Source organism: Sinocyclocheilus anshuiensis, unplaced genomic scaffold (genome assembly GCF_001515605.1).
Source record: "Sinocyclocheilus anshuiensis isolate Anshui unplaced genomic scaffold, SAMN03320099.WGS_v1.1 scaffold337, whole genome shotgun sequence".
Classification (NCBI taxonomy): Eukaryota; Metazoa; Chordata; class Actinopteri; order Cypriniformes; family Cyprinidae; genus Sinocyclocheilus; species Sinocyclocheilus anshuiensis.
In genome coordinates this window covers 1,896,474-1,907,661 of record NW_015537968.1, presented here as the reverse complement: position 1 = coordinate 1,907,661, position 11,188 = coordinate 1,896,474, and the positions used below count along the sequence as shown (strand labels likewise).

The window sequence follows — 11,188 nt, the reverse complement described above, 5'->3', positions numbered from 1 at the left end:
CACCTGGAGATTTGGTTTGGTCCTCACACTGCACATAGTGTGACCCATTAAATATAACTATAAAAAAAAATAATAGTAACAATAACATTTAACTTTATTTTTTTTTTAAATAGTCAAGTCAAGTCACCTTTATTTGTATTGCGCTTTCTACAATACTGGTTGTGTCAATGCAGCTTTACAGAGTCAAACAGGAAAATTGTTTGTCAGTGATGCAAGAAGAAAATAACAGGGTAATTTTTCAGCCAAAGTTCATTGATGATTCAGTGATGTCATCATCGGTCATCCAGTTTTTATATCAACTATGCATTCTGTTAGTTTTGCAAATTTGTATTTTTTATCGGGCCGCAAAGAAATATAGAGCTGAGTATCATCAGCATAACAGTGAAAGCTAACATCATGTTTCTTGATGATATCTCCCAAGGGTAACATGTAAAGTGTAAAAAACAACGGTCCTACTGAGCCTTGTGGCACTCCATACTGTACTACTGATCGACATGATATCTCGTCATTTACTGCTACGAATTGATGACGGTCAGATAAGTAAGATTTGAACCATGACAATGCAATTCCAACACTAATGCCAACATAATTTTGTAGTCTACTCAAAAGGATGTTGTGGTCGATAGTGTCAAACGCAGCACTAAGATCCAGTAGCACTAATAGAGAAATACAACCACGATCGGATGATAAGAGCAGGTCATTTGTAACTCTGATGAGAGCAGTCTCAGTACTATGATACGGTGTTACGTCCTCAACATAACATAGAGGCGGAGGCAAGCACAGGCTCGTTTTAACAGGGGATATTTATTATTGAGTTAATTTAACAAAGGAGAGAGAATAAATCATAAAGAAACTGCCGATCACTCGTCTGGTTCTCCTCGAGTTGCCAGCAAAAGTCCCGCAACTGCTTTCAGCGTCACAACAATATTTATGCTGCTCAGCTCATCAGGCACACAGGTGTTTGAAATCGGCACCTAATGAACGAAGACAAACAAGAAAACTCTAGGCCACTAGGGGGCAGCCATATCAGTACAAGCCAATACTTGTGAACAAAAATCAAAATTACATGCATATGTAACATATGGTCTAAATCCTGACTGGAAATCCTCAGAGATAGCATTTCTCTCTAAAAAGGAACATAGCTGAGAGGATACTGCCTTTTCTAGTATTTTTTACAAAGGGAGATTTGAGATCGGTCTCATGAGAAAACATAACTATTGGTGAATTTAAATCAAATTTGTATGGATTCAAACATTTACACCAAACCTCGGTGGGGTGAGTGATTTACCACCTATATGTCAAAATGTAAAATAGTTACAAATCGCCATACTGTATGTGTTTTTTATTATTGTTATTATTTTTATGCCATTATTACTGTATATATATATATATATATATATATTTCATAGAAGGCAGTTGCTGATTGATATTGCTTTGGATGTTACAATATGGCATATTAGACATATACATGCCAGCATTTGACAGGTACTTTTATTCATATTAAATTAAAGTGCATTTAAGCTATATGTTTTTGTGCGCATATATGTTCCCTTGAAATTGAACCATTAATCTTGGTATTTCTAGCACCATATTCTAGTAGCTAAGCTACAGGAGCAATATTAGTTATTACACTTATTAGAGAATCCACATTTATCAATGAGTGAAAGCATGTGTGTGAAAGCTATGAGGTAAGTTGTTCATCATGGATCTCTGAAAATTGCTGAAAGAGCCTAAAGAGTTCTTTAACTTTGAGTTATATCAGTGATGCACAGAAAGCAACAGATGATTTTTCATGTCTCTATAGTGTTCCAACACTCCATCTCTGACTGCACTGTGAGAGAAATTAATCTACTATACATGTAAATCAGGGCTGAGTTATCCATGTTTTCAGTTAATCAAAGCAAGATGCAAAGGGCTGTAGGCAGCTGGACCAATCAAGGGATGAAAGACAGTTAAATTAGAGTGTGTTTTCTGTCATCAACATGCAGATGAAGTTGCATGTTGACATGTGAGGAAATGTTGCTCCCCATGCCATGTTAATTATGTTTCAACCCCCCAGTTCTTGTTCCGCCTCATATAGCCACACCAATGCCAAGGTCATGGGTTTGATTACCAGGTCACACACATACTATATGTATCAAGACAATGTTCTCATTTACACTTATAAAGGTTCCAAAGGTTTTGCAGCAATGCCATAGAAAATTGTTTATGGATTTCTGAAAGAACCTTTAGGTGACCGGTTTTTGAAAGAAACATTTTTCTTAGTGTGAAGAATATTTCAATCATCTAAAAAAAACTTTTGCCTTACAAAGAACCTTTTGTACAAAGGAAAGATTCCATGGATGCTAAAGGTTCTTAATGGAACCATCAATGCCATTAAAGAACCTTTCTTTTTTAGTGTACGGTGACAGCATGATAATTAATATAGCTAATACATTTAAATAAACAAACAATATTTAGAACTTAGAATTAAAAAAAAATTATTTTACTTTTTTTTATATTCTGCAACAGAAAATAATAAATGCTGTGCAGGAATTTCAAATGAATCTGTGCTGCTGCTTCTTCCTCTTCTTCTTCTTCTTTTTTTTTTCACTGAAATGGACTTCAAATAAATTGGACTTCCCAACACTACCTGAAAGAGGATATTCTAGTAGAATGTTTGATTATTGCTTCAGTTGTAGGGCTGCATGCACAATATGACATAAATCAGTGCTGATCACTACTTTTAGTTACTCCACAACACTGGCTGCCTGCAGGAATTAAACCTTCATTTGAGAGGTTGAATCTGACCTAATTCCTTCAATTTTCACCTTCCATCACATATCCCACCTCCTCTATATCCCACTTTATCTCTTTCTCTCACCCCTTAATTAACCCCATAATCTGTAACCTCGCAGATCTGCTGCTGTCATTTTTTCTCATTTAGGAAAGGTGTAATTGCATGTGTTGCGGTCTATTTCGGTGGACAGCAGAACATGAATGGGACCACCACAGAGATATGGACAAATAAACGAGGAGAGGAAAACAGTTCTGGCAGAGAACTCTGTTATCATTAATTTTGCTAACTTGGCACCAGACGTTCCCCTCATCTCCAGTCCAGGTGTTCTGAGCTCCACAATGCTGTCTGGATTTGGACCAGTCTCATTCAGCCCATGATTGGAGTGCCTGCGCTTACCCTGGGCTTCAATAAAACGCTAAATTGACACTGACTCACACCTCGTGTGGCGCTAATGTCATCTGAACCGTCAGATATGCCCCTCTAGACCTGTAGACCTTTCTGTAAGAGTATCTGACCCTGCATTAGAGCATGTCCTCTTGAGGGATGTTTTCATTTTGCCCCTTCTGTCACCTAAAAGCATATCTATTGAAGCTTGAAATTTTGTATTACAGGTATCATTACTTGTTCCCAACTGTTGTTTAGTTTAAGATTTGTGGAACTAAAATTTAGCAAGAAGTTGAATGTTGGTCTTCAGAAACTCTTATGTTTATTAGAGCTAAAGCAAACATCACTACAGGTGCATCTCAATAAATTAGAATGTCGTGGAAAAGTTCATTTATTTCAGTAATTCAACTCAAATTGTGAAACTCATGTATTAAATAAATTCAATGCACACAGACTGAAGTAGTTTAAGTCTTTGGTTCTTTTAATTGTGATGATTTTGGCTCACATTTAACAAAAACCCACCAATTCACTATCTCAACAAATTAGAATATGGTGGCATGCCAATCAGCTAATCAACTCAAAACACCTGCAAAGTTTTCCTGAGCCTTCAAAATGGTCTCTCAGTTTGGTTCACTAGGCTACACAATCATGGGGAAGACTGCTGATCTGACAGTTGTCCAGAAGACAATCATTGACACCCTTCACAAGGAGGGTAAGCCACAAACATTCATTGCCAAAGAAGCTGGCTGTTCACAGAGTGCTGTATCCAAGCATGTTAACAGAAAGTTGAGTGGAAGGAACACAATTTGAGTTGAATTACTGAAATAAATGAACTTTTCCACGACATTCTAATTTATTGAGATGCACCTGTATTACTATTGATGGTGCAACAAGTTGCCCTGAACAGACATGAACGCTACCTCAAAATATGAGGTTTGGGAATGGGATCTTTCGATGCGGGGCAGTTAGTAGCCATCTAGCACTTAGAAACACTCTAGAAAATGCCCTGGCAACAACCCAAAACATCTTACACTCTTAAAAATAAACATTATTTATTGGCATCTATGGTTCCATAAAGAACCTTTAACATCCATAGAACTTTTCATTTGCACCAAAGGTTCTTTATAGTGGAGAAAGGTTCTTCAGAAAAGGTTCTTCAAAAATTTCTCAAAAGTGGTTCTTTTAAGAACTGTTGACTGAAAGTTTTTTTTGGGGGGGGGGGGCCCAAAATGGTTCTTCCATGTGACACCCACAACATCCTAACATCTTACTGGTGACTTTTGCACACCAAACCACTCTAAAAATGTGGTTTTATTAAGTTGTATTAAAAACACATTTTTTATTAAAATATTGTTTTAGACAAAATTGTAGTGAACAGATGTTATACATCATACCTTTTGCTATTTCAAGGATTTTAGCATGACTGGAACATTGTATTGATAAATCAGAAGCCAGGACCGGAACTATCTGTTTAATAATTCTGGTTTTATCTCTAAGACCCAGTGTGTTTTTGTATCTGTCGCTCTCATCCATAAGCCTACACAACTCTAAATGACTTACTTTTTACATAACCTCACAGTTTCTTAATGTTGGTTATTTTAAGCCTGCTGACATAACAGCCTTTTTTAGCTCTTGGTCTGAAGACAGTCATCTGGACTTTTATAATGTGATCTGAAAGACCACTTTACCTTCTGTTTCTCTTAGCTAACTATTCTTTTTCTTTCTTTCTTTCTTTCTTTCTTTCTTTCTTTCTCAGCATTATTCTTCATGTGTAGGACTGTTTCATTAAGGGTGTTTACAAAGCAATCTCTCTCTTTGTTTTCCAGATTATGCCTGGCCATTGCCCAGCGCTCTCTGTCCTATTTGGATATATCTGGATGTGCTTTTCTCCACTGCCTCCATCATGCACCTGTGTGCCATTTCCCTTGACCGCTACGTGGCCATATGCAATCCGATCGAGCACAGTCGGTTCAACTCCCGCACCAAGGCCATGCTGAAGATTGCTGCAGTTTGGACCATTTCAATAGGTCAGAGAAACATTGATATAATGAACTTGAAAAAAAAAATGCATTATTTCTTACAACATTTAAAAAATAATAATAATAAAAAATTGACTGGAACTGTGCATCAATCCCAAATAACCAGCCAGAACCTGCAGAAAAACATTATTTTTCAATGTCAGTGGAGGTCTTTAGATTGAACATTTGTATCATTTGTACCTACTAAAGTGAATGTCAGTCCACTGCAATCCTGTTGAGTCTATTACTGGAATGTGTTTGTATCTCACAGGACCCCTCAGAATGGCAGATTGTGTTGTGAGGTTTTCTCAAGGCTCCAGCTGGGTCTAAAAGGCCCCTCAGATCAGCAACAATGAAAAAGATTTGAAATGACATTGTATAAACAAGCACCAGTTTGGTGATTGTGGTGATTTTCTCCATCACCCAGACTAGCGCCTCGAAATTCAGAGAAGCTTGGATGAATTGAATGTTTGTGATTGGTCTGGTAATCACTTTTAGTGAAGATCACCACCTACTGTTCAATAAAGTAAACCACAGTCTGTCATTGTGTGTGGAATGCTAAAGGATTGGCATGCTAATGCATTAACGCCATCTAGTCTTACTTTTGACATAATGTAGAGTGACCATAACTAATCCGTTCTAACAGCAGAGTTAAAAGACTTGTCTGCAGTGCATTGATATTACTGGTAGTTGTGGTTAAGTATAGAAATTAAAAAGACTCTCTAGCTTTCACTCTCCATCTCTTCCTCTTGCTAAACTTCCTCAAAAAGATAGCAATTAAATTCGATTCAAATTTATTTGTATAGCGCTTTTCACAATACACATTGTTTCAAAGCAGCTTTACAGAAAATGCATGTGTCTACACACATACTGAAGCCCATGTGGTGCTAGAGGTGTTTCTCACGTCTGCCGTCTCACTATATGAGGACAAGAACACATGAACTTCATCTTTAGAACTGCTCTGAGAGTCACTTCACGAGCATTTCACCGTTTCATTTGAGAAAAACTATCGTCATATCATATATAGCTACACACACACAGAAACTCAAAGGTCCGTCAAAATCCACTTTAACTTGACGAAATATTGACAGTAATGCCCACACAATTCTTTCTTTCATGTTTAAACTTTAACAGTAAACCTCTGTTATGCAACAATTTGTTTGGCAAAAATTTAAGTAATAGTTACATTTTCGTTTTATTATATTTTAAAAGTTAATGTTTTATGCCTTCATCTTATTACCACCGTTTTTAATAATATATTTATATTAAATCACACATCCAGGGGGAAAAAACATGAAAAGAGAAAGAAAGAAAGAAAGAAAGAAAGAAAGAAAGACAGAAAGAAATAAAGAAAGAAAGAGAGAAAGTATTTTATAGGGCCCTATTACTGTTAGAAAATGATAATAATTGTATTTACAATTTCTAAGTTTTATGATTTCAGTTAATTAGATGTGATTTTTGATTACTACAATTTAATTTAACCATTAAATGAGTCCAGGAAATTAAAAAAAGAAGAAGAATCCAGAAACATTAAAACAGAAGTTCCAATTTCATCTCAGAGTACAAATTGTAGTAAGCATACTGTACTGTATGCTTAATCATAGTTAAAACTATGAGGGGGTCCTTGGAAAATTTTCTTTGTTGTAAGGGCTCCCTGGCCCCAAAACCTTTGAGAACCCGAGATAGACTAAGTAACGTTTGTGCAGATGACAGAGTGTTCACACATCTAACCTCTCTCCCGCTTAAACGTGAGCCCAATGTTTATTTGTTTCTTATCTGGATCCAAAACAGCATTAAGGCTCTATCTGCCTTGACAGTCTAATTTATCTGCTCTAATTAAATAAAAGATCCTCTTATTTTAACCATCAGGAATACTGATCAAGCTGGATAAGAGAGAGGAATTGACTTGAGGATAGATTTCGTTGACTAGAGGATAGAGTGTGATTCGCTGAAGCCGTTGGTCTGTCGTCTCCGGCATCTTGCATTCCAGTTGTCTCATTCTCATTTTGTAGTCGGACTGTTTCTTTGATGTTTGTTTATATGTATTTGTTTAATATTCTATTACTTCTTCCAACACAGGTATCTCAATGCCTATCCCAGTGATTGGACTGCATAACAGAGAAAAGGTCTTGAAAAATGGCAACTGTGCTCTAAATGAGGAACACTTCATACTGGTTGGCTCTTTTGTTGCCTTCTTCATTCCTCTGGTCATCATGGTGGTTACTTATTGTCTCACCGTCCAAGCGCTTCAGCGTCAGGCCACAGTCTTCCTCTATGAGGACAAAGCCTCTTCTCAACAGCCTTTGCAACCTCCAGCTCCACCTACTTCCCAGTTGGCCCCGCCACCAGCCTCCCGTCGCAGCAGTCTGAACTGTCTACAGATCAGCAACAGCGATGGAAACATGCTCGGTCTGACCGTGCCCCCAGACACCATCTCAATAATCCCAAGTTCAGAAGCACCATCTCAAATGAATTCGCCCGCTGGACGGGACCCAACCGGAGCCCATGGGCGGCGAGGCATGATGCAGGCCATCAAGAACGAGCGACGAGCATCCAAAGTGTTGGGTGTAGTGTTCTTCCTCTTCCTCGTCATGTGGTGTCCCTTTTTCATCACTAATGTTCTGTATGTCCTCTGCCACAAAGCCTGTAATAAGCCTGTGCTAACAGAACTGCTCAATGTTTTCGTTTGGGTGGGCTACATCTCATCAGGAGTCAATCCTTTAGTGTACACTTTGTTTAACAAGACCTACCGAAGAGCGTTTTCAAGTTACATGCACTGCCAGTATAGACGGGTGGGGTTTAATCCCATTGCTACACACGCTCCTTGTCCATCCCATGCAGTAGTCACTCCCATCCTGATCTGCGAAAAAGTTTCCATCGACCGGAACAGTAACTGCCGCAATGGGGACGGCAATGGAATCCGAAATCTGGAGCCCCATGACATGGACACTGACCCCGGACTGGAGCTGAAACCGGGAATATCAGAGCTGTCTATCAGCAGTGGTCACAGCCACACAGAACACACCAGCAGTGTCTGAAAACTATCTTTTAGTGTGACGTGGAAAACAGGACCGAGCTACAAGTCATGTTTAGGAGACATCGGCTGTCTACGTAACCTCAGCTGTATCACAGCATAGAATGTATGCTTAGTTAGCTACAGAAACAATAATCTGACCAAGGTCAGAAAAGGGAGAGGGAATGTAACGTGTGTGTGTTTGTGTTTACAGGTTCAGATGTTTGAATGCCATTAAGTCCTGCATGAGCACCCAGTCTTTTACTAAAGCGGCATTGGACATACGAGACTGCAGTTCACGCGAATATACGACAGATAGAGTCATAGCTTCCTCTTGTGGTCAGTTGAATAATTACAAAAAGTGTGAATTAAAAAAAAAAAAAAAGAGTTACTGTGTCATCCAAGCTAGTTGCATTACAATATGGATGGAGCGATGCTGTCTAAATACACTTGCAAGTCAGATCATTGTTTGTGTAACTTGTAAACATCTCCAGTACGATATGATGAATCCTTTGAGTTGCAGTAAACCAATAACACAGTTAGGGGTTATATCTTATTTCCTGGTCTAACAATGCAGATGAAATTACTGCTAAACTCTAGTTTTCTTTAAATCACTTGTTACAGTGACCTAGAAAACTGGACCCAACAAAACAATGGGGTATAAGTCATACTTAACATAAAAATTGGATCAACAATTTCAATTTGCATCTCTAATGCTAAGACATAACAAATGCGGTTTGAGTTTTAGTCCAGTCCAAACTGCTTCTCAAGGATTTTTTTTCAGCAGGTATTGAAGGAATTAGCCACTAGTTCTCGGGAACAAGCTCTCCTGTGAATGTAAGGTTAGCTGTGTGCTGCCACATCAGGTGGTCATGACAGAGTGAGAGAAGAAGCAAAACTGCACAAAAGACAAGAGTACTAAAACCATTTACTTTATATGGATGGACCGTCCATGGCAACAAATGTTGGTCTGTAAGACCAAAAATGTTAATTTGAGGATGTCTAGGAACCTATAATGTATAAAACTGTAAATTCTTGCTGTTTTTCTGTGTATAACCTTAGAATTTCTCCTGTATCACCTTCCCTTGTTCAAACTCCCATTTTTATACCATAGCCTGTGAATGTTTTACCAAATTCCTTTTTTGGTTAAAAAACAAAACAAAACAAACATTACCCTCACAATGGTATAATTTTGTGAAGCTGCTATTAATTTAATACATTCATTCTGCAGTACACCTCGCTGTGATGGTCTCTGTGTTTGTAAAGGTGTGTAAAGTGAAGCATATCCTGAAGAGTTTGGGTACATCTACCTACAATGGAATCAAATTGCTTCCAGGACCATGGACAGCGCCAGACGTGTCAGTGGGCAGGAAATCTTGACATTGTATTTTTAACTTTTCATCATTAAACATTTTTCAGACAAAACAATTTCTTAATGCCACCTGTTAAACAATCATTTATTTTAAAATGGTTCTGTGGAAATTACATCTATGTTGCCATCTATTTAGATATTTTACATCAGACTAGAAAAAAAAACTGATGACTCAAAAAACTATTTTAAGTACTATGGGATAGCATGAAATGAATATGTCAGCTAATTATACAATGTTAATATAACATTTTTGTAAAAGCATTTGACCATTTTCTAATAGGAAATGTATGTGTTATCTTGTAGAATAAAAATATATATATTTAACATATATGTGACCCTGGACCACAAAACCAGCCTTAAGTCGCTGGGGTATATTTGTAGCAAAAATAAACTGTATGGGTCAAAATTATTGATTTTTCTTTTATGCCAAAAATCATTAGGACATTAAGAAAAGATCATGTTCCATAAGAATATTTTGTAAATTTCCTACTGTAAATATAACAAAACTTAATTTTTGATTAGTAATATGCATTGCTAAGAACTTAATTTGGACCACTTTAAAGGCGTTTTTCTCAATATTTAGATTTTTTTGCACCCTCAGATTTTCAAATAGTTGTATCTCGGCCAAATATTGTCCTGTCCTAACAAACCATACATCAATGGAAAGCTTATCTATTCAGCTTTGAGATGGTGTATAAATCTCAATTTCAAAATAATTGACCCTTATGACTGGTTTTGTGGTCCAGGGTCACATATAACTTTAGGTAACTTTACAGGTAACTTTAACCAAGTACTTAAGAATTGTACATTACTGTTAAATTCTTACACTTTTAAAAGTATATAACGTTAGTGCATTTTGTTTTATGTATTACCATCAACGATGCTGCCATCTACTGATAAAATACTGAATGGAATCGGATGCAAATCATGCATAATCTAAGCTCTCATTTTCAAAACTTGAATTTGCACAATTTTCTGTTTAGAAAAGCTCATACATTTGTCTTTACGTCCCTTTTTTGTGCTTACATTGGCTTCAGGCGTAACACGGGCATTTATCAGACGACAGCACATACTGAAACGACGCAATATAGTCTACCTTACTGGACCATCTTCACTGACTTTTTTGTGGAAATTTCAGAGGTAAAGTGCTAATTTCATCTTCATCTTTTGCTCCACTCGGTGCCAGGTTTTTTATTTTACTTTATTTTTTTTACATTTTTTGGTGGGAGGTGGTCAAGGCTTCGGTCTGCGCATGCGCACAGGGCAGCGTTTGTCGCGCTTTAGCAGAAGACTCGACGCTGTCAAGGTAACGCGCACGCTGGGGCACCGTCATTCACGTCAGTCGTTGGCAGAAAATAGCCGCCTGAGCGATTCACGCAATGTAACAATACAGAGGGACGGCAAAATACGGACCGAAATCAGAGAGACGCCGCGCCAGCGCTTGATAAACACAGGTAAACACAGGTCTTTTAATCGGTTTTGCATCTCATGGGCTTGGACAAAGCTGAGCTGCTAACGCTAACGTCGCGCGCAAGTGCTCTGTTTTGATCACAGGAAAAGACTGTGGTGTGTGTGTGTGTGTGTGTGTGTGTGTGTGTGTGTGTGTGTGTGTGTGTGTGTGT

At 37.8% G+C, this 11,188-nt stretch overlaps 2 protein-coding genes and 1 long non-coding RNA gene across 5 annotated transcripts in view; 2 read left to right on the top strand and 1 right to left on the bottom strand.

Annotated features, from left to right (window-relative positions):
- LOC107668988 (5-hydroxytryptamine receptor 2C-like) overlaps positions 1–8,931 on the top strand; it is a 31,365-nt gene extending 22,434 nt beyond the window's left edge. For both annotated transcript variants that reach the window (XM_016461075.1, XM_016461084.1), the window contains exons 3-4: positions 4,990–5,190; positions 7,261–8,931. In XM_016461075.1, coding sequence (XP_016316561.1) covers positions 4,990–5,190; positions 7,261–8,219 — 1,160 coding nt within the window. In that variant the 3' untranslated portion in view covers positions 8,220–8,931. The remainder of the gene's footprint in view (positions 1–4,989; positions 5,191–7,260) is intronic.
- LOC107669011 (uncharacterized) overlaps positions 1–11,188 on the bottom strand; it is a 23,174-nt gene that overhangs the window by 5,859 nt on the left and 6,127 nt on the right. The window contains exon 2 of the long non-coding RNA XR_001631939.1: positions 6,117–6,123. This is a non-coding gene — a long non-coding RNA (uncharacterized LOC107669011). The remainder of the gene's footprint in view (positions 1–6,116; positions 6,124–11,188) is intronic.
- Positions 10,837–11,188, top strand: part of LOC107668972 (wiskott-Aldrich syndrome protein family member 3-like) — a 42,803-nt gene continuing 42,451 nt past the window's right edge. For both annotated transcript variants that reach the window (XM_016461063.1, XM_016461056.1), the window contains exon 1: positions 10,837–11,020. The gene's annotated coding sequence lies outside the window, so the exon portion shown is untranslated. The remainder of the gene's footprint in view (positions 11,021–11,188) is intronic.